Below are 24078 nucleotides of genomic sequence, written 5' to 3' on the forward strand. Positions count from 1 at the left end.
TACCTGTGTGGGAGGCGAGATTCATTCACCGACTACAATCACGCTAGGGCACCCATCTCCAACCGGGATGGGGCACGTCACCCAGCCGTCGTTAGCTGCCAGGACCTGTTTGTGCCATCACGACGCAGCAGCCCTGCGGCCGAAACTACCGCGATGAGCACCAAAGTACGACCGCAAAGCACCGGCCTCCGTCCTGCAGGACCCGCGGCAGTTCCCCGGACCCCTCGCTGCCCCCGGGGCACCCGGGCCGTCCCCGGCAGCCCCGCCAGGCCGAGGGACGAGGTGGCTTCGCGGAGACAAAGACGGCGGAGAGGTGCGGGCAGGACCCGGCCGAGGGAACAAAGAACCAGAACAAGACCAGAAGAGCAAAGAAAGTTGATACCGGCCCCCGCTGCTCTCCCCATCCAAGCCCGGCCACCCCCTGCACTTCCAGGGGCGGCGCGGTGTGACGCGGCGGTGACAGGCCGCGGGGGTGGGGGGGGAAGCGAGTCAGACACCCTGACCTGCCGCCCCCCCGGCTGGGGGTGCCCCCATCCCCTCAAGCCTCCTTCCTCCTCGACTCCGCCCCCCACCCCCCGTGTGCTTCCCTTTAACGCGCGCTCCCGCCGCTCGCTCCTCCTCCGTCCCCCGCGGGCGCGCACCCGAGACCCATTTCCATCCCCCCCCCCACCCCCCGCTTCACTCCTCCTCCGCCCCCTCGCGAAGGAGCGCGCGCGCGCGCGCACCCGCCCCGCCCCTCCCCTGCCTCGGCGGACCGCGGGCGCCCGGGATAATTGGTTGGCGGGGGGGCGGGCGCGCGCGCAGCGCCGGGCGGGCGGGGGCGCGCGCGCGCGCGCGGAGGCGGCGGCGGCGGCGACGACGGCGGGGACGCGCGCGTCAGCGGCTTCACTTCTGTCCGGGCAGCGGGGGCTGGAGGCAGGCAGCGGCCGCCGCTGCTGCTGCTCCTGCGAGGGAGGCAGGCAGGGAGGGAGGCAGGCAGGCAGGGAGGGAGGAAGAAAAGGGCGAGGAGCGCGGGGGAGCGGGCTCATGACTCAGTGAGCGGCTGCAGCCCCTTTTCCAGCCCCGCGCCCGGCCAGAGTCGGGGCGACCCCCGTCGGATCGTCCCGCAGCCTGTGCCTGGTACCAGCGAGAGAGACGGAGAGACAGAGACCTGCGCTCCCCTGCAGGTAGCGGCGGACACCCCCTCATCCCCCCGCTTTCCCTTCCCAGTCCCTCCCGAGGCACACCTCTACCCGGTTGAGGTCCCCTCCCCCCGCCAGGATCCTTGGATCCTTCCCCCCCTCCGCCCCGTCCATCGCCATCCCTCCGGCACAGCAGCTCGCTCCTGTTTAACTGCGACCCTCGATCTCTACCTTCATCCTTCCTCTCCCCTCCCCCCTCCGCACCCCCCCGGCGCTTCCTGGTCCCCCTCTCCCCCTTGTCACCCCGGGCCGAGCCCCTTCTCAGCAACGGTCCCGCCCGCCCCCCGCCACCCCGGCATCTCTGCCACGCTCCCCCCGGCTCCATCCATCTATCCATCCATCCATCTATCCTCCGGTCATCGCTTCAGCCTCCATTGCTCCTCAGCACCCCCCCACTCCTTCAACAACTCTTCCGTGTCCATTTGTCCTGCTTGCCCCGCTGCGGGCGGGACCAGCTGCCACCTCCGCTCCCTCCGGCCCCTCTCCGCGGACACTCGCTGCGCCCCGGCGTCGCTCCGGTGCTGGGTACCCCCTGCACACCCCCCCCCCAATGACCGAGCATCTCGGCATACACCACATCCCACAACCCTCCCCTCCCCGAGCCGCCGCGGTGGGCGACCCGGGCTGCAGCCCCTCGGGAGGGACACTACCTCCCTCCTCACCCCCTAGCTCCCCGGGGAGCCCTGCAGCCCAACCTCCCCCCTTCCCTCATGTGCCCCCAACGTCTTCCTATCGCAGTCTCCTCCTCCGCTTCACGGCTGGCTCCTACTTCTTACCCCGGCGCGGCTGCCGCAAGCCCGGCATTTGGGGGTGCCCATGCCCTCGCACCCTACCCCGGGTACTGCCCGATGCCTCACGCTGGGTCTCCCCGACGGACGGGGGGACATGGTGGGGCCGTGGGTGCCTGGGGCTGCCGTTCCGTCCGTCCGGGTGCCCCTCTCATAAACCGAGTTCCTCCTGCGTCCCCTCCCGTGATGTTCTGGTCCTTTTGCCCTTTACGGTTTTTAATGAAGATGAAGTAAGGCGGCTGCTGCTGTTGCTGCTCTTCGTGGACCCTGCAGAAACATTCAATTTATCTTGGCTTATAGGAAATTCAGACTGCTTTAGAAAGACATCATCACTAGCTCTGCCGCCCTTGGGACCCATCTGCACATTACCAGGATCTCTCTGTCCCTGACTGCTGGATTTCTTTTTTTCAGGAGAGGGGAGTAGTTGTGGTTGGATTTTTTGCTTTGGTTTGGTTTGTTTTTTGTCTTGAGGAGGGAGGGAAATGTGACAGTAGATATGTAGGGCCAAAGAAGGATCTTTTGGACACTCTTCACTTAGAACTGATACTTGTAGTTAGGCTTGTAATCTGTGTCTCTGCTGAATCATCTCACATTAAGGGAGAGACTTTTAAGTCTCCTTTCACTTCTTCCTCTGTCCCCTCTGCTCATTTTTCTCGCCGCAACAGCAGGGAGGTTAGCAACCCCCGTCTGAATGTAGAATAGCCTGGCAGCCGGGGACCTGGACATTGTGTGTCTTTCCTTTCACTCCGTGTGACAGTTGCAAACACACTCATGGCTGTCCAGATTCAAGAAGTATCTTGTATTTCTCTCTATGTTCCTGGCAGCGAAATGTTTTCCTCACATTGTCATCCCCTCGGGTGATTCGTCTTTCCACTCCCCCCTCGCCATCCCTTTATTTGTTTGTGCGTTTGTCCTTTAAGTTTGACCACGTTTGAAAAGTGTCTAACTCCAGGCCCTTTTAAACACACTTTTACTGTGACATTGAGAACCCCTTGAACTATGCAAAATTCCTGAAATCGCAGATATTGTGAGGAGAGGGTGTGGGAAGAACTGCGTGGATGTCAGAAAGGGGAGCAGGGAGAGAGGGGGGGAAAAAACCCCAAGAAACTGGCCAGACATCAAATGACAGATTTAAGCATTTTCCTGTTGTAAATGCTGGCATTACATGTTACAGTAATTATATGCTCTGGGCTACTGTTACAGTGTTTGTCTGATGGATAGTAACCTGAACTTATGAAGTGAATACAGTTGGTTTTGGATAATAGTAATATTTATAGACAAGATTATTCACGGCAGATGTCCTGTGCATGTAAGCTTTATTAAATATGTTTTTAACTTTCTGGCCTGCAGTGTTAAAGCCTATGTACAATTGTGAAGAGAATTTTTCTCTTTAGAGATAGATGTATTAGGCAAAGATCAGAACGAAAATCTAGAGTAAATAAAGGCCATCAAAAGTGTTATTAAAAAAAAAAGAGATTGTATTTTAGCTGTATGTAGAAGCACAGAAAACGGGTGCTTGCTATCAAAATTGCATTATAGTTATTAAATGCATATTTTGACTTGTCAGAATGCGATACTTTTGTGTTTATTACCTCTAAATCTTCTGTGCTGTTATCTTAAAATCTGACAACCAGGATGTTAATATCTGGACATTAACCTTTGTAAACACAGGAATTATAATAATGTTGTAGAGTACCATAGGAAAAATCATTCTTTAAGAATGAACAATTTCTTACTTTAATATTAGGATGCAAGCTAGGCATTATTTCAGTTACTTCAATGAGCAGACTAGGTGTTGTGTTTATATATGTACACATATATAATTTAAATATGAAAATACGTTTATAAAGTATTATTTTTAATAATAGAATCCAAAATGTAGCTTAAGCTGATTAAGGGAAACCATCACTTGATATTGTTTGCTATTTCTCTTAGCATTTGTACATTTTGAAGGGGTGCCATACATCCAGATCTCCTTTTCAGTTCAGCCTCATAAATTCGACAAAAAAGATCTAATTCCTCCTGAATTTAGTTGGATTGTAATAATAATGCCTGAAAAGATTACTTCTTCCACTCCATGGTGTGTACTATTTGATAGAATTAGATCCTGGAAAGGCTTTTGCAGAGTAGGAGTAAATTTATTTTCTTACATGCAGCTTTAACTAGAACACTTATGGCCTTTTTATAAAGTGTCTTTTTCGACATAACCATGCTGGCATTGATGTTACTTTACTTTTCTTTTGCTGTCTCTTCCCATAAGTATGTGCAGGGAGATGAACTTTGTTTAATCCACTGAAAGAGCACGATTAAATCTGAGCCTGCAATCTCATTACTCTCCCTTGAGAGAGTATTAAAACGTGTAATAGTCAGGGAGAATAGTTTTGTTGTTAATTGTGATGGTATCTGTACATAGGTGAGAGGAAAAGCAAGTCAAAGTTCACAGCAATTTAAAACTCTTTGTGTACGAAAAAGCAAATTCTTGATTCAGACAGATTCGATCAGAAAACCACCCGGATATGTGGGGATTGTGTGGGAGTAAACAAGTAACATTTGGGCCTCTCTGCTTTGAAGGTGGTTCTTTTACTAAAATCTCTAGGGAGGATATATAAAATGCATATATAAACTATAGGTTTAGAGTTAAAGACCACCTGGTTTCATTTGGGTTTTTTGTTTGTTTGTTGGGATTTTTGTTTTTGTAGTTTTCTAACAGTCATTGCCACCACATATGCTAATTCAGTAAGAGTTTTTCGTGGGCATCTGCCCTTCATTAGAACAGTTTGAGAAGTCATGACAGCTGTAACAGTGGGCTTGTAATTTCTCATCTGTTGGCATATTATTATACTATTTAAAATAAAGGAACAAATGAAAGTAGCTAACTAGTATCAGAAGAATGCAAATAAAGCATTAACTTGACTTCTGAAATAGACTAAGATATCTTGTCAGTGATGTTCTCTGACAGCCGTGTTGCCTCATATTACCTGAACAGAATTTGTCAGGCAAAAACTTTGTTACATCCTCTCCAGTGTGCATACCGCTCTAGAAGCATACAATTTTAGTAAATACAGTCCTGTGTTAGTGCCTTTTGGTTCTGTGAATGTTTCCATCGAGCATGCCAAGATGTGGATTTTGTAATGTGGAAACCCACATTATAGGCTTGGAATGAGCCCACAGATTTATTTCATATGGGATAACAGAGTGTCTTAAGACAGTAATAGCTCTCAATTTTTAACAAACTATGCTAGATTTGAACCAGCAGCACAGTGATGAGGTAGCTCACTCATGATATTGCTGAGCAGTTGAAAAATAGCATTCACAGTGAATGGTATTATACTTGCAGAATTGTTTCCTGCTTAACTACAATAACTCATTATTTTGATATATATATATATATAAGGGTTTAATATTCATTTGGTATGGAGTTTAAAATGACCAACTCCTGAATTATTGTTAAGATGCTTATGGTAAAACTATTCAGTATTAAGATTACTGAAGTGCTGTAACAGAATAATAATGTTATGTATTAAGACAAAACCATAAATCTTGTGTTATTTCTCTAAGTCATGTGAGAAATACTATTGCACAGTTCCTTCTGAAAAAGCCAACTTTTGTTGTTTGTTTTTTGTTCAGTGCAGCATCTGCCATGTCTACAGAGGGGCAGAGAGTTGATGATAGTCCAAGCACTAGTGGAGGCAGCTCTGATGGAGATCAGCGTGAAGGTGTTCAGCAGGAACAAGAACGGGAGCAAGTTCAACCCAAGAAAAAAGAGGGAAAAATATCAAGCAAAACAGCTGCTAAACTGTCAACTAGTGCTAAAAGGTACAGTGTTCTTTCTGTGTCTTTATTTTCCTTTCTTTTTCTTCAGCTATCAGATGTATGTATTGATGCAGTATATTAATTTTCTTATTGTTTCATTATAACACTGTGTGTCAGTGTAATAGCCTTTTAAGACTGGTCACAATAATGAGACCTGTATACTTTTTTCCTTTCTTTGACAGATTGGCTCTTTCACATGGTTTTAATAGTAGCTTGCATGATAAAAGCTGACATTTTTTTATTGCTAGTAAAACTCAGACAGTTTTGTAGCCTTATAAAATATATCTCTGTATGTGTATGTATGACTGATGTTGAAACTTGTCAGTGTAACTTACAGTTAATTAACCATAAACATTTCAGACAGTTCAGTAACTCAGCATGTTAGGACTACCGTAATACCTATTGCTATAAAGTACTGTGTTTCCTTTTCCCAGATGGTCAGGTCAGAAATATTTGAGTGAACAACAAATTCATGTTGGTTTCATTACTTTAAACTGTGGTCTGTTTTAATAGCCATTTCTTTTCCTTCTCTTTTCTGCTTGAGAGGAAAGGTGGGTTAGTAGAATAGCTATTTAAATTACTCTATGCTATCATGTCAATCTTCAGATAATTGCTGTCTTGCTTGGACCAGACAGAAGGAATTTACAGCTTAGTATTGCTCCATTAGTACACGTAGGGGTGTTAGTCTAGGCAACAGGATTCAAATGGAATTATAGTGATTGAAGTTAAAAAACACTTTTAAAATAATCCGACAAGAGACCAATTCTGCAGGTGATCCTGATGCAGAATTCCCAGATCCTGCTTCTTTGCTAATTCAAGGTTGTGTAAACTACAAGAAAAAACACTGGTGTTGTGACACTATGGTGCTGTAGTAAAGGAGAAGCATCAAGGCCCTATTGCCATAATTTGTAACATATGTTGTAACATAGTAGGAGTTCATTAATATCAGTATATGAACATGTGTGTACATCTCTTCAGGATTCAAGTCTTTGTCTTCAAGTTTTTAATCTGCCCGTTACCATTTACATACTTTTCTGAATTGAAGTCTCTTCTGTCTTTCCAGTGACTTATTGTCATACTTCTGCCACAGACACCTTCCTTAGAGCTAGCCTTTCTTCTTTTTTTATTTCCCCATTGAAATGCTCTCTGAAGACCCATTCCTACTATGACACTATTAGGAGATTGCGTAGTCATATCACTTACAGGATGGCCTGCGAAGCTTGCCTGTGTTTTCTTTTATGACTAAAGAAAAAAAACAACCAACCCAAACCATAACAGCTTTCACTTATGATGTAGTTAATCCTCACAGCCATTAGTTTCTGGCCGCCTTCTCTTTTGTCTGTGTCCTCCTATTGTTGCTTTTTAAATATTAGGAATATTGGACTAGTCATGACTTTAAAGGTCATAAAATCTAGTTTTTAACATCTTTAGAAAAGAGTCTATGCATTCTGAATTTTGTACAATGCCTAATGTAATGATGCCACAATTCTGACAAGGGCCTATGGATGCTATCCTATTAAAAAATTAATAATGATATGTCAGAAATTGGTCTATTAATCTTAGCTTTGTATCTTCAAAGCTAAGAGCTTTTTTCAACATGCATTTCACAGCGATAAAATTACTTAAACCTTTTAAAGTTTAATCATATCTGCTTATGGGTCTGCTGAAACTAATTATGCCAGTTGCTGACATCAGTATGTTTGCCAGTTAGACTCTAAAGCCAGTTTCACATGTGTACTAGTACTGAAGGAAAGCCTTTGATTATGCATTTTAAAAACTGAGATGATTTATAGGAGTTCTGTAGATATGTGCACAATAAATAGTATTTTTTGGGGAAAAAAGGTATCTTTCTGGAAAGGACACAGCAACATAGTTTTTGTAGTAACAGGGTTTTTTAATAGTATCATAGGTTGTTTTTTGGGGGAGATGTTTTGGTTTTGGGGTGTGGGTTTTTTTTGGTTTTGGTGGGTTTTGGTTTTTTTTCTTAGCATTCAATAGTTTGTGACCTTGTTAGAATTTGGATTATATTTCTGTAAACATTCTTAACCTGGCCAGGTTTTCATACTGGAGGTTTTGTTTCTTTGCTTTTTAATTAAAACCAGTAATGTCTCAAGAAAGGAAAATCAGAAGTTAAAGTAGAAGATGAAAAGGAGAGTAACATAAAGGAAGGAAAAATGGCACAGAATGCTCAATTTGTGAGAAGTATTACAGAAATCATATATAAAATATCTTCATAGTAATACTATTATTTTTGTTCATTAGAAGTGAAAAATAGTGCAGGAATTAGGCTACACCTCTTCCATGGGAATGTTGTTCTTGACCAGGTTAAAAAAGCTATCTTTAAAAAATTTAAATAAATTGAAGTAATTCAGCTGCGCTGATGAAGAAAGACTGAATATATGCTTAGCAACTTTTTCTAGCTTTTGAATTCAGTGGGTTTGTATGGAATTACTGTAAAGTCACAATAATCTTCAATTTTCACTGTGCAATTGGCTTTAATAACTTCATTATAGTTGAAGGAGTCGACTCTGCTAAAATCAGTCAAAACACCACACATCAGAGTGTACTGTAGTTGTGGCTTTGGTCAAGATTCCTTAATTTCTGTTTAGAGCAGAGAACACCAGCAAGTTAACATAGCACAGTCACAGGCTACAGACTAACCTGAGTTTGGAAGTCATATTTGCTCACTTGGAAAGCTTTTTCATGCATATGGAATTGTAGTCACAGTATTTTTGTATTACATTATGATACCTCCTGTATATCTTGGATTAGAAGGAAGATTTGTGCATCTGTATTTGGAATACCTCTGTTCTGCGTTTTATTTGTACATTTATATAGTCAGATTTAAATAATTTTCAGTAGCATTAGATTTTATATAAAACAAGATTTAGCAGCATGATGGCTTTTGCTTGTGTAAAAATAAACTGTTACCATGTCTTATGTATGAATATACCTCTCCCACAGCTTATTGCTTTCTAAAATGAGCTGGTTATGGAGGCTACCTGAAACCACTTGAACTGATATTTGACTAAGATTTTTGTTTTGAAGATACAGAGTTTGTTCTGTTAGCATTGCTAACAGGTATCAAGCATTGCTAACAGATGGTATCAAGAAGGCAGAATGCCATCACACCCTGTCAGTCTCTGTTAATACTTTTAGGACTAGCTGCTATACAGGTGTAATATCTTACAGCATATGTCATACACTGTACTGGTCCTTCAATTTTCCTCACCCAGAGGGCATCACCTTAAATAGCAACCTTTCTTACCTAACATGTCAAGATTGAGAAACTCGCTGCATATCACAATTACAGTTCAGACATGGAATTGAATTGCTGTCCTTGAAAACAGCAGGCATCTTGTTACCTCTTAAGTAGCAAATCTTAGCATGACCTTTGGATTGAGAGAAGTGTAACCATTCTAGGCTGACATAGTAGCTCAACAAATAAATGTATTGTTTTCCTTGGCTTCTGAAGCTGATAGCTGAAAATCTCTAAACTTTTGTGTCCAGTTGGTGAATTTTTTTATAACAATCTGTGCCTACAATGAATTGTGAACTTTTAAACTTTGGTTGTAATCTTTTCTTCATTGAAAGAAGGAGTAACAAACAGGTAATGGATTAAATCTGTTCAAAATTCAACAAAATAAAAATGAGTGCTTTTTTCCCCCCTCTTTTTTTTTTTTTTTTTTCCTCAGAGAAGTTTATCACAGCACTATTTTCAAGGAATCTGGGAATGATATTTAGCATGTTGAATATGACAGCAAAATATGGAGTGCTTTTTCTTAAAAGAAATATCCTTGTCATTTACTGTGCATCTAGGATGGAGGCGAGAATAATTCTTTTCTTCCAGCATGAATCTAACCATCTTTAGCCAAATGTTCTGCTCAGTCACAGTTTATATAATATTGAAATACATACCAATAATTTCATTTCTTAGTATTTTCTCAATAGCATAGTCTTTGGCATGGCTTTAATGCATAGGGGCATGTATTTTAGAAAAGCAGACATGGTAAAAACAACTTATTGTCATGTAGTCCTTTATTTTGCTGCTTTTCGTATTAATCATATGGGGAAATCCTCTGTCATATTCAGTTTTTTCTTACCTTTTGAGAACTTTAACTGTTTCCTCCATGAAACAACGCATATTCCCCATAGGCTTGGAACAGTAGTAAATATGTGTCTGTGAGAATTAATAATGTTTGAAATCCACAATGTACTTTGATGCTTCTGAATTTAGGGGTAGATTAACCTTTGCACTATTACTGGAAGGCAACTATGTTTGTTCTTTTCTGCTAGTAAAATGGAGGGGGAAAGATATTTTCATACATGTATATCTATGAGAAAGATATGGGTCAAATGGCTTCTTTAAGACCAAGCAAAGAGAATCAGATCTGACATTGCAAATTAAATGTCGTATGTGTGCAGCCCGGGGCTTTGATTACTGGCAAAGGCTTCTACCCCACTCTCCAATATATAGTAAACCAGTATGTCACCAGTTTAAATATAAACTGGATATATAAAATGATTTTGGTTTAGAGCCCTTTATCCTCTCTGATATAGCTAAATGTAACTGTACTGAGGCAGAAAATCCAAAGAAAATGATGCCAGAAAGGATGCTACAAAAAATGTTTTGTTGCCAGAGGCCACATATTCTTGCGGTGAACCCTCTGTGGTCAGCGAAGGAAATGAGGCACATCCCCTCTTGTGCCAGATTTGGAGGGCAACTCAATGAAACAAGTGCCAGAGCAGTGGAGTAACTCGTGCAGATAAAGGCCAGCTTGCACGCTGGAGGTCTCTTATCAGTGCAAGCCTCTCTGGGATGCTGCCTGACGATTTAATTGTAACTTTGAATGCTGTGACATGTGAACAAGCTACTGCGTGTCAGCTGCTCTACAGGAACTGTTTATGAGTGTGCTCTCAGCATGAATGCAAGGTAAATTAAGGTTGCAACAAAAGAGGTGTAAGGTGTATGTATTAATTTTAGCTCAGGATGCCACAGAGTAACATGCTCAACTTGCTGAGGAGCAATTGATGGACAGTATCGTGTTAATATCTTGTTTGTACAAAAATAATCATGAATGAAACATCTCTACCTCCCAATTGCAAAAGCAATTGGGACTTTTGAACGTAAATAGAAAGTACCATTTTATCAATTTTTATGGCTTGAAGTAGAAAGGGTTTGGGTCTTTTAGATGGTCTTTAAGGTCCCTTCCAACCCAAACCATTCTATGATTGTTTGCTCAATCACAGGAAAAGCTTGATAAAGGGCCATTTTAGTGCTCTTAGCATTAGAAGTTAGAAATTTGGGTTGAACTGAACAGAAGAAGAAAAGGAAAGGCTCTGTCCCCTTTTGTCTTCAGAATAGAAGGGACATGGGCTAGGATTTAGGAGGAAGAATTTAAGATTTTTGATCTAGGACTTAAGTTGCACTGGTCAATCCATTCTTGATGTGTCTCAGACTCACTGTAATGCAATGAAATATTAACTGTTCTTACTACTGTATGTAAAGCAAAGGAGTAATCCCTGACTCCATAGGAGTTCAATGCCATCATTCTGTAACTTCCCAGAAGGCAGAAAAAGAAAAACAACCCATAAAACACAAAAATCAAAGATTCCATGCTACCTAGGCTTTCCATTATTTGAATTTGTGATAGTAAATTTCTAAATCACAGTAGAAATTTGTCATATAGAGAATAAATATTTTATGCATCTCCCACACTTGTAAAATCTCTTTTCTATTAGGTGTGAACTGTTAGGGTTATTTGAGTGGAGCAACTTTTTAAAAGCAACATGTTGGTGTGCTTAGAAGTCACTAATCAGATTTTCCCTTTTGAAAAAGGTGGTGGATTTTCAGTGTTACTACAATGACCCATTGCAAATATCGATTAAGCAGCCTGTGCCTGTATTTTTGCAAGAAAGGAATTATATTTATTGGGAAAATTATATTTGCACTGTAGGTGTAAATATTTAAATCAGTAGAAAAAGAAATAAACATCAAATTTTTCCCCCTTTACAGGGGTGACTAATGTGTGCATATATAAGGTTGGGTGTACAGAGGTTAGAAGAAAAGCTAAGCATCTGAAAGAGTGTTTTTATCTTTTCAATGGTATCAGCTGGTCTGTTAAATTATTATTACCTCTAGCTACAAATCTTGCCCACGTATGTCCTAATTATTTAAGAATGTGAATGATGAAGGATTGGAGTTTCTGGTTCAGGCCAGTTCTTCCACTGCCTTTGGTTCATTTATTCATTGTAGCCATAAAATCAACTCATAGTGGCACAGGGGGAATTTTGATAGCGGCTGTGAGACCCCTTAGCATATAAGATCGTGTTTGGATCTTAACATTATATAGAGAATTAAACTGCTCATTTTTATGTTATGTGCCAATATACCTTGGCTGTTTGTTTTGATAAAACATTTTCTTTGCCTGTATTTATACGTAAAATGGGTGTCAGTCATTTTTAACAGGCCTGGACTTTTTGTAATCTTTCTTAGTGTAGGGAATAACAGGAATAGCAATGTGCTCCTGTATGTGAAATCTTGTGCAGAAGGCAAGAAGAAAATCCTGAGGGTGCGTTGAATTGCTTTTCTTCCTCCTTCTAAATGTTCATAGTTTTCCACTGAAGTAGCCTATAAAAAAGCCTTGGGCATAGTGTATAGGGAAGGTGGCCATCGCAGTCCTGCTTATGGCATCATACTCTTGCAAGTCCTTGGGAACTGTGAGCTACAAGTTCTTTTGGGAACTCTGTAAACTTCTACTCTGCATGTTTAAATTTCCTTAGGCAGCGAGATACTGTCTCTCATGCAGATGCTGTTATAAGGGAAAAGAACCCATATTTCCAGATGTGGCAGAGATCAGGATTTCAAGGACTTGGCATGTCAGCATCAGCCTAGGAATATTCAGAAATCCTTAAGAAAGAAGTTGCTCTGCCTGAAGGAAGAGCTGCAGCAGGATGCCTCTAATGAGTGCAGTACCTCCAGGATCTGTACTGGACCTGCTCAGCTTCATGTCTTTATCAGTGATCTGGAGGGTATGGCTGAGCATATTTTACAGATGACAACAGGTTGGGGGGAGTAGTTGGTACATGCAGGCCTACTACTCAGAGAGACCTCATCAGGCTGCAAGAGAGGGTTGACAAGCAACTCATGAAAATCAACAAGGACAAATGTAACATCACGCAGGTGGGATGTGGGAAGGACTAACCCCTTGTAACAGGCTGGGGAGCACTTCTGCTGAGAAGGACGTGGGGTCCCTGGCAAGCCCAACGTGAGGCAGCAACAAAGGCTAACTGCCTCCTGGGATGTGTTAACAGGAGCATTGTCAGTAGAGAGAGGGAAGTGATTTATCTCCCTTTACTCAGCTCTCATTAGACTGCATCTGGAATAACATCTACTCAGTTTTGGGCACCCCAGTTCAAAGGCGGCACACATCGGAGCAAGTCCAGCAGCATGTCTGCAATCTGGCCAGGGAGCTGGAGCATTTCCCTTCAAGAATTGGCTTTGGAGAGACCTGATAGCAGCCCTCCTATACCTAGGAGGAAGTTATGGAGGAGGCCCAGATGGGCGCTTTTTGTGAGGGTGAGAGACAACTGTACTAAGAAGTTGGGCTTTTTTTGCCCTGCCAGTATGAGATGTGTTAAGAAGCTGAATATTCTGGAGAGCAAGAGCTAGGAGACACACAGGCAGAGGGGAAATAGAGAAGGAGAGTAACTAGAGATTAATTGTTGTGTAAGTGAGCAAAGGAGCTGAGAACCTTGACCCATAGAAAAAGTGGGATTTTGTAGGTAGCTACTCATGGCATAACTTGTCCCAGATTGGAGGATCGTTTTTCAGCAAATTTTTGATTTTTACTTCCACATTTACTTGAACAGTTTCATGAAAACTTATAGCATCAGCTTTCCGTCAGAAACTGCAAAAATTCTATTTTGTTATTATTGATTGCTGTAGAAATGTTCATAAAGATGAAAGAATTACATCACAAAAAGTCCTGATTTTTTTTCTTTTTTTCCACCCCCCCCCCTTCAGAATTCAGAAGGAACTTGCAGAAATTACATTAGACCCTCCTCCGAACTGTAGGTAAGTTCATGTGGATTTTATTAATTTGGAATATGGAAATTGAATGTATGGAATTATGAAAATTGCATAAGTTGCTGGAATAATTTTTAGCTATTTCTTTGTGCTGATTACTTAGTAATTGTGGAAGAAAAGCTGATAGATAACATGTTTGCCTACATACAAGGAATTGATATGACATACCTCCTGGTAACAGAAGTGATGGTAAAAACTGATGAATCCTATGATGCGTTAATAGATACAGGGTAAAAATCAAATCGCCCTCCATTTAAGGTATTAAATCAATAGCATTTTGTCTGATACTGTAAAATTTAATCTTGGTGGCAGTTGCTGGTATGTTTGATTCCTTTTTCTTGCAAATTGTTAACACACTGTGAATATAATGGAGAAGGAAAATAGTTACAGGCACAAACTATTATTAATCTTCTGATGATCAATTACGATATTCAGTGGAAACTTCCTAAAATAGAGTTCATAATCACATAGCCTTTCTAATAATGACTTTGTGCTTGTTTTGGTTTCGGTTTGTTTTGTGGTTTGGTGGGTTTTTTTTTTTGGTCAGGAGTGTTTACTTTTGGTGTGTTTAAAATTGGCTTTGAAATGAGTAATGAGGTAGGCCTAGAAACCCTCGCTGCCTGGTGGCCAGGGCAGTATACAGTTGTTTTCAGATGGCTGTCTCGTGCTTCTTATCTGTCAGCTTGACATATGGTCAGTGTTGGAGCTGGGCCAGGGCTGCACAGCGCTGCTTAAAGGAGCCCTTGCAACCACATCTCTTGTGGTGAGAGGTTGGGCTTGGTGCAGAAAAGCAGCTTCCATCCAGACCTGCCAACCTATTTCAACTGATGTGGTTAGTAGGATTCATTCTATTAGTGCAGTAAAAAGAAAGATTGATAGAAATGGCTGATTGCATGCAGCTTTTATAATTAATCCCAGTACATTTCAGTATCGAATTAACTAAGCAACTGGTAGTAAAAATGACAGTCAGCTTTATTGTTTTGGTCTTGGCAAAAGTATGTGTGAGAAGATATTCTAACAAGATTTGATGTGGTTGTGCTGGATCTCAAGGTATAAGTCAAGTGGCTACGTACTAAAGTGCTGCGTAGTGAAGTAGCCTTGCAGTAATAGTGTTCAAAGAGTATTTCAGTCAATTAGGATGAACAGTTCTTTTCTAGATAAAACATTTTAATAGTTAAGCTGTTCTGTCATACTTAGACTATGTGTGAGTCTTCAATCACATCAAAGCTGTTTCAAATGGCAGATTTTACTTCAGTGTTGATGACTGATGCCTATTAGTGGATTGATTTGCTGAGATGAATATAAAACTTCAGTCTACTGTAGAAGAATGCATAAGTCTTTGAACTGAGTCTAAAAGGCTTTTCAGAGCAGTGTCATTTGTTCTAGTTTTTTGAATCCTTCCCTTTGTAACAAAGCAGTTGTTTCAGTATACAAGATACATTAGTTTGATTTCCTTTTGCTAGCAAGTGTAAAGCGAGAGTTGGCTGTCTTAGTGGAAAGCCCTATGGTGACTTGCAATTTAGAAAATAAAAAGTGAGCTGGAGACTTCCTCTGCTGTTTTTATTTGTTTGTTTGGTTTTGGTTTTTTTTTTAATTCATTATGCTAATGATAAAACAACTATAAAGTGCACTGTGTGATGCTGTTCTGCAAAATCAAAAAATTACATCCAACTTTGTGTGTCTGCTGCTTTAACACAGTTCTTAAGATGCACAATTATTTAATGTTGTGATCTTGATAGATAACCATTAGTAACTTTACTATTAGCAAATGTTTTTATAGTAAATATGGAATCACTTCATTTAGCTTTACGCTCTGTTGACATAGTCTAAACAGTGTTTTCATTTGAACTTCATCTATTTTTCTATTATAGCTAAACATTACAAAATAAATACATCAGCCAGACATGATTCTTCAGCATAATAAAGAAAGCCAAGCTTTCATAGTACAGTATATCTTACCCTAAAGTATTGATACGTTCTTTCCTGGGTTTAGTGAAATTCAGATCATTTTTATGAGTTGTTAGATTTTCTATTAACAACACCTCCATCATATTTCAGAAAGATTTCCTTACAGATGTAGCTACTTGAAATGGTTGTGCTTCCAGCTTACCTTCACTATGTGTCATCTTTTACATATAAAATAAATCATGATCAGACAATAGGAATGTGATAAATCTCAAAATTCTCACAGAAGATGCGAAGGAAAGCTGTATTATTCAAGAATACCCTCTAAGCAGTTATTTAGAAAGTTCTGATAAGCAGGATATTGAGCTGAATTGGAACTTGGGTGGAATTTTGCAAGATGTGTTGCAAGATTTTTTGTTAACTACAGCAGGCCGGAGCTTTAAGTTTGTCTCATTCAGGAAAAAACCCAAAATGGAACAGTAACTGTAGTACAGTAGCATCCTATAATGGCATGATAGGCTACACAGTCCGTACAATCTCCAAGGGAGTTGCAGCTTCCACTTCTGCAGCAGCTGCAATCTTAACGCTTCCCCCGTCTCATCCCCACTAAGAGAATAGGCTGTATAATCTTCTTGGTTGTCTGGAAGACAAAAAAAGTCTTGCTCACACATGCCTTGTAATTGGCAGATTATCACTGCTGCGACTTGCAGCATCTTTCCAAAACTGTGGAAAGCTGTGGATTTCAGAGTTCCTAAAAAAAAAAACTGTCATGTTTGGCTTTAAAAGAAGATTTAATGTTATAAGATATTGGAGTTCCCTGCCTCCATAGATATTCATATTCTGTAGTTCGAGTTCTGGGCAATTGCAAGAGTTCTCTTGACTCCACAAACTTTGGATCATTCCTCAGGACTGAGAATGTATAATGTTATAAGTCACAAAAAGTCAAGCTGGGGGGTGTGTGGTAGTTGAGCAGTGTAATCATTGCTATTTTTGGAGGAAGGCATGTCATAAAAAAGCCTGCTATACTTCACGTTTAACAGGAAGAACTAGATGTTTTTTGATATGTGTTGTGTCCCATCCCTCTGTTTCCCTCCCCGTTACTTTTTGATAGAGCTGAATTTACAGTCAAGGAGAGTCCTGAATGCTAAGTGGGTACATTTTTATTGTCACATATCACTGCAGCATTGTGAAATTTTGTCAGGAGACAGTATACTTAAATTGTAGGCATTTACCACTCTTCTCTTTTTATCCTCATTGAAATACCAAAGCTTGATTGCTAGAAATGTTACACTACCTCTGAGTAGTGCACAGTATACCTTTTCTCACAGGTGATAAACCCCTCATATTTAAGAGTCATTTTCATATATTGACTTGCTGGAAGAGGAGAATAGTCAGGAGTTCTTGTAGCTAAAATAATGCCTTTTCAAACTTTCCCATTGGGACTGTATCTCGTCCAAGACTATAGATATCGTAGAATACTACTTCTGTTGTCAGCGCTGTTTACTATTTCCCTTCTCACTGGCAAGAGAGGAACATCTCTGTGGCAACTTATACCAATTGCTTACATGGGAAAATAATATTTGGAAAGTATTTAATGTATTTTTAGCTTTCAATGTGAACTTAGCAGCTGGAAACAAGGACAGCCAGCACAAAATGAATAGCAGCTCTCTGTGGACACCACTTGGAGTAGCTGCTCAAAATTTTCCGATTAAGTCACTATTGTTACCTATCTGTCTTCTTCATGTTTTCTTTTGATGTTCTCTGACATATTTGTCACCATTCTTCTCTTTTCTGTGTGTTTACTGCAATTCCTTTGTGTTGTACATTTTTTTCCCCTGTAGGAATATGGGTGATGCTTGAGGCTCAGAAATGTACTTAAAGGACTGTGCAGCTTAGTGGGCAAATTGACTGGTTCTTGTTCCAGAACAATCAATTGAAAACCCTGCATGTAGTCTTTTCTATTAGTTTGGAATCATTACATTAATTCCTTGCTTCTTATACTATCTGCAGAACTGATAAACAACCAACATATCTGATCTTAGTATTTTGTTTGTGAAAACTAATCAAACTGAAAAGACTTAAAATGCAGTTGTTATTGAAGTGATGTAGAGAAGAGCCAAGTGGAATGGCAAGTTATTCAACTTGGCTTAGGGAGAGAGGTCAGCATGCCTGATGGATGCTTCTTGTGCTACTGACTATATGGACTCCAACATTCCTGTTCAATATCACTCTGACTGTTTTTGCTGAAATGTTGAATCTGGGATCTTCACAACTCTAAGGGATTATGTGAATTCCATCAATTTAAGTTACTGTTCTTGGGACCGTTTCTTTAAACTCTTGCTTAGTACTACTTTAAAGCTAAGGAGATGGCGCAAGTGTCAGGAGCAGAAAACAAATGTTAGCACAATTTCATGGGAAGACCAGGAGGGAGAAGTTTGCCAGCCTTGCTCTACGATGTAGAGAGATAGAAGTGTGGGAACCTAGAGCAGCAAGTATCTAACATGCTGGCCTGGCCTACTCGAGTCTCCTTCCTTCCCTTTCACTTTAGGAACTTCTTAAGGAGGTCTTCCCTAGGCACATGGAAACTCACATAGCTTTCCAACATGAGCAAAGAGATGCCTTACAGTTTTTTAGATCATATGCTCACAACATCAGCTTGACTTGGGGGGCTGAATAATTTTGGCCATATATGTTTGCTTAAAATATTTAAATAAATGAAAATATTTGAAGAAAGCAGAGCAATGCCTTTTCCAAATGCAAAAACAATTCTTCTTGGGTGCTGGAAGGATTCTGTTTTTAAAGCAATTTGCTCAACCACAATTTGCTTCTCTTTTAGTTAGTCTCCTTGAGTTTGCACAGAGAGTTTAACATGATGATTTTAGTAACAATAAATCCTCAGTAACACTGCATCTGCTTAGGTAGTGTCCACCACCTATTTCACTGCCTTTAGGTGGCTGTTGAGTTCCGTTTATTCTTGTATGGAATGCACAAGCTCCTCTGGCTAAAGAAAGGCTTAGTCCTATTTCTTCTGATAGGAATTTCATCTTAGGAGGACATCGGCACAAAATTCAAGTGGAAAAAAACTCTCCAAGATCTAGCAGCTTATATTTTTATTTTAAAAGGAACTGTGGTTTTGATCAGTGGTTTTGATTGTTTCAGTTAGGGATGCATCAGTCTGTTGCCATAGGCACACGACTGTGATGCATGTGATGCTAATGTGTGAGCGGGATGAAAACCGGAATAAGGAATGGTTCTTTCAACGTTTTTCCTCACAAACATTTCCAGCCTTCTTGATATGAATCTGGGCTCTCTTCCCGTTACATTATGTTACCCATAGAGTTTACCTTCTGCCTGTATAGGCTTACTTTGATCTGCTACTTGTTTTCTGTAACTTTCTAAAGAAAATGTGGCACAGAAAAATGTATATAGCTTTGCCCAGCTAGGCCGTTTAAGAATTTACAGCAAATAGCAAAACTTAATCAAAAGACACACGTAGAAGTGGTTGACATCAATGTGCAGAATCCTGTTGTTTTAAAATCTATGATGTATCAACATTCGAGGATAAGAATGAATGTAAAATGTATGAGCGCTCATTGCAACTGCTTCATTTTCTAATTTTGATTCCCTTTCTGCTTCAAAGGCAAGAAACATGTCCCAAAAACATGCACCTTAGCAATCACACTGTGATTATATTCTATAATAGCAACTATACTATATTTTATCACTCGAGTTAGATTGCATGTTGTTTTTATAACTGGTGGGGTTTTTAGATTTACTACCTTGATACCTTGAAGTACTTGGACAAAAAGCTCTGAATACCTGCTTGATTCCATTTCTGCTTGCAGTGGTGGATGCTTTTAGGATTGATTACATGCAGCACTCCAAAGCTTCAGGATGTACTGCATGTGTTGGTGCCTAGAAACCTTAGCAACTTCCACGAAGACCAGGAGGGGAGAAAAAAAAGGCAGTAAAAGGAGCCTGCCACTGGCTGTTTGCCAGGACTGGCAACTTCACTCACTGATGGTGAAAGTAAGGAACTGGCTGACAACACCCATTAATACTTCCCAGCATTACAATACCTCCACATGATTTCTGCCAGTTATCCCAGTTTTCAAATGGTGACAACTTCTCTCCCAGGAGAAGAACAAAAGAGAAAATAGTATTAGAACTAGGAGTAGTTCAGCAAGCACTGTGTGAGCACAGATCTGGGAGGTCAGGGGCATGCCAGAGCACATCCCCTGGGACAGCTGAAGCAGGGAAATGAGTGGAGATTGGGGCATAAGGATGGGTAGTGACAATCACACATTCCCTGAAGCAGGAAAGGGCAGAAAAGTGCCTGAAAAGACATGGAAAGGATCCTTGATATTTGCGATGTATTTAGTGTAGGAGACGATTACTAAAGCTATAGTTCAAGTTGCAAGTATGGGGAAGGTGGAGTGGGGGACTGTAACAAGGGTGAAAAGAAACACTTTGATGCTTTTAGCATGGGGAATTATGAAATTTTCTTCCAGTGGTTTCATACTGAGTTGCAGCTGGTCTTTGTAAGTCAGTCTCCTAGGAAGCACAAGGGCAATCCTCGATGCTTTCAGCATCGGATTTTTTTAGACTACTTTCCATAGATGTTTCTTTTGCCCTCTCTTACATAGCTAAACAAAGTTGGGGTTTTTGTTTGGTTTTTTTTTATCCCCTGTGAGCCTGAATTTGGTTTATAACGTAAAACTGATAAAATATATGCTTGTTTTTGTAATCTCTTTAATACAGCCCTCACAAAATGCCAGAAAAAACCTCTCCCCCTAACAAACCCTAAAGCAAGTGTGTTAAATAAACAGTCATCCCTTGCCAGCAAGGGAGACAAAACCATGCTGGCGGAGACTTTGCGTCATTGTTGAGAGACTTCGCAAAGAAGTACCTAAATGTGTAGCTCTTGAATTTAGTTATCTATTTCTGTGGTTTTTTTTTTTTTTCCTATCCTTTTTCTAAATGTAGACTACCGCCTTGTATAAAAACTACATAAGGATCAATTTCTTTACAGAAATTTGATAGAGCACAGTTATTTGAAAGTATGACTATAGTAGGTACTATTGCACTGAACAAGCAGTCACTGCCATTTTATGGTAATCATCTAAGAAACATGCTTTTATTAGCAACTTATTGCCTATTAGTAAGTTACTAATTATTGAATAACTGGGGAAAATAGTAGATACTTTGTTGGTTGGGACTGACAGCATTACTGATAATGAAGTGGTTTGTTTCCTTAAATAAATGGCACAATCTCAGAAGCGTCTAATGCTGTTATCTTCAGTACACCCATATTTGATCAGAATGTGAACTCTGATCTTCTATGTAATACTTAAAAATTGTTTCCTTTTTAAGAAAACTTTAAAAAAGCATCTGACAAATTCATGATATTTCCTGAATGCCATTGTGTACCTCATGTTTCTTCCAAATTAAAAATAGTGGTTTTCTCTCTCTTTGGAAATTTATTAAAACCCCCCAATCTTTCTCAGTTCCACTACCACAATTCTGCAGCTTTTTAAGAGCTGTTAACTTTATTCTTTTGGATTTCTTTTTTTTTCCCCCTTGTTGTTGCTGCTTTTATTTTGTTTTTACATAGACACGACAGTCTAAGGCAACGCCGTAATTTATCTTTTATTCTTGGTATAGACAGAATGTGCACAGATTTACAGTTAATAGTCTGAATTTAATGAAATTGTTTTCCAAAATCTCCTGGCAGAAAAGCTGCAGTTTAAGACTAAGAAGTCATGAACTAGTTAGTAACAGAGCATGCCTTACAGTGTTTCAGAAGAAAAGTATGAAACTGATCTGGGTGCTGCTTTCTTGGTGTGCAATAAAACTTATTTATGCCGTAGTTACACATTTGCAGCTTTGTTATAAGCTTTTGGGGTTATCTAATTGGCTGCAGCTTTGAATCATATCATAAACATGGCAAATGTTGCTAATTACAATTAAGATATCTACTTGAAATAATCTTTGTTTTCATTTTTCTCTGACAATTTTTTTTTTTTCACTTATTTACATGCCTTTAATTTTTCATTTTAACAGTTCTTGCAGCACTTTAATTTATTTTTGTTTCAAAGCTGTGGAATTGGATTAAACAGGGTTTTTTAAATACTTCCATGTTGCTTGGAAAGAAGCCAGTCACTGTGTATCAGCTTAATAGAAACCATGCCTAGCAGTGCCTCACATATGGCAGCTCATGTTTGTGTGGTAAGACATTATGTATTTTAAATATTAACTTTTATATGATAGTCAAATTTATGCCAGAATCTGAAGTTTCCTCTGATTAATGTTAACAAAAATAGAGAGCCAACTGTTTCTGGGTTTTAGGAGAAATATGTAATTAAATACATAATTTACTGTCTGCTCCACACAAAGGCCATATTTCTGTGGCCTTTATTAACTTGAGATGCATACTGTGCCTAGAGAAGGCTATAGGTGAGTGATAATATTCTTTCTTGACACTTTTAGCCTTTTAATGTTGTAAATATTGTGGAGGCCAAGATGGTGACTCTGTAGCTAAGACTGAAATATAAGGGTTTGCGCTAAATTTAGGAGATTGAATTATATTTGAAAAGTAAACAGTACACAGTTACATCAATTATTCTTTGAGTAACACTTGACACAACTAACAACTTAAAGCTTAAATTTCTCAAGGTTTTTTCTGTTTTTTTCTGTTATACTAAGTTTTAAATACTAATTAAAATAATATTAAATTATTTTAATTAGTATTTAAAACTTAGTATAACTTTTATGAAATGTGGAGATTTTAAAAGCATTTTTTTCTGGAATGTCGGGCTATAGACAGTCTTGTATAAAATTCAGCAGTGACTTATAATGGAATTTCTTTCCCAGAAAATAATATTGCCGTTCAGTGGGGAAATTACAAATAATTTAATTCTTTCAGAAACTTTCAAAAAGATTGCCTCCGTTTAGGTTATTGGTGGAGGAAGGCTTTTTATTTCTGCAAGATTAGCTGATGTTTGATTTAACTTTTTTGTTTGGGAGGTGTTGACAGTAATGACCACTGAAAATATGCATCATAAATCTAATAGATATTATTATCCTTCTTATAACTTTAGAATTGCTGAAGAAAATTCTTTTCTCTCTATGACACTAGTGAAGTATCTTCTGCATCAATCATAATTATATGGGTAATGCATATAAACCCCTTGTAACAAATTGGATTTATTTTACATTTTAAGGTGTTCTAATACTCAAATGGCAAATAAATGCTTTATTACCCTAGTTTATGATTAGTCTGTTTATACATACGAAGGTAGTGTTTAAGACTTCATATGTCAGAGCTAAATAGGTTTATTTTATTTATATTTTTGTAGATAATTGCAGTACACTTAGTGTGATGTCAATTGTAAGGTCATTTTACCATAGATGTGATCCAGACAATTTAAAAATGCTATACGGTCTTACTATGTGGTGTTGTAGGTAGCCTAAAGAGGATAAATGTATGTATTGCCTATAAATTTAAGTATGTTATAACCCTTCATAAGAGGATGGATGGAATGTAATGCATTTCATTTCAGACAAGTTTATGATTGAAAAATTAGATGTCTGCCTCACATGCAATTTCAGATTTGTTGATATAAATAATTGATTGCTAAGCTCATAGCTGTAGCATTTAGCTTTGCAAACTAGGGATAAAAAGAAGTTTCAAATTTGGGGCTTGCAGCCAGGATGGGTTCAAAGGAAAACTAGTAGCAGAACCACCACGGTACTAGCTTTTGCAGTAATGTAAAGTAACCATGGACAGCATTTGTTAAATATTCTGGGTTAAACTGGTGGAGTTAACTGTGCTCGAAGGTTGCACATGCATTTTGGCTGAGTATTTAGCATGAGAATGGATGATTCCTGTTATTTCAGATTTTGTTGGATAGCTTGAAAAGAAGGACATTCTTGTCTGGACTTTGTGTGGAAGAGTGTCTCGCTTTTGATTCCTGAGTGTTAGCCTTGGTCTATGTTATATTGGAGTAAGTGGTTTTTTTCCTGCAGTGGGCATCATAGCAGACACTTGGGTTTGCTCGTTCAAAACACTTTGCGGGAGTGTACCTTTTGGCACTGCATCTCTTCCATCCTGGAAGACTGCTTTTGCTGGCTGGGTCAGAAACCCAAGCATGGCTTCTTCCATCTCCTGCATACAATCTGCCATGTTGCCTGCCAAAAACAATCCTCTGGAGTCACTTTGTGGCTAGGGTACAAAGAGCAGGTTCTTTGTCTTGACTCTCCTGAGGTACCTGTATAAGATCTGCCGTAGTTTGGCTCAGAG

The 24078-nt window shown here is 39.9% G+C and overlaps 1 protein-coding gene across 2 annotated transcripts in view; it reads left to right on the top strand.

The window, feature by feature from the left end:
- The first annotated feature begins 713 nt into the window (after positions 1-713).
- LOC115613821 (ubiquitin-conjugating enzyme E2 E2) overlaps positions 714-24078 on the top strand; it is a 211208-nt gene continuing 187843 nt past the window's right edge. The window contains exons 1-3 of one of the 2 annotated variants that reach the window (XM_030499809.1): positions 714-1166; positions 5597-5785; positions 13809-13859. In XM_030499809.1, the coding sequence (XP_030355669.1) occupies positions 5610-5785; positions 13809-13859 (227 nt within the window). In that variant the 5' untranslated portion in view covers positions 714-1166; positions 5597-5609. The remainder of the gene's footprint in view (positions 1167-5596; positions 5786-13808; positions 13860-24078) is intronic. The other variant, XM_030499818.1, reaches the window with a different exon arrangement.

Source organism: Strigops habroptila, chromosome 1 (genome assembly GCF_004027225.2).
Source record: "Strigops habroptila isolate Jane chromosome 1, bStrHab1.2.pri, whole genome shotgun sequence".
NCBI lineage: Eukaryota > Metazoa > Chordata > Aves > Psittaciformes > Psittacidae > Strigops > Strigops habroptila.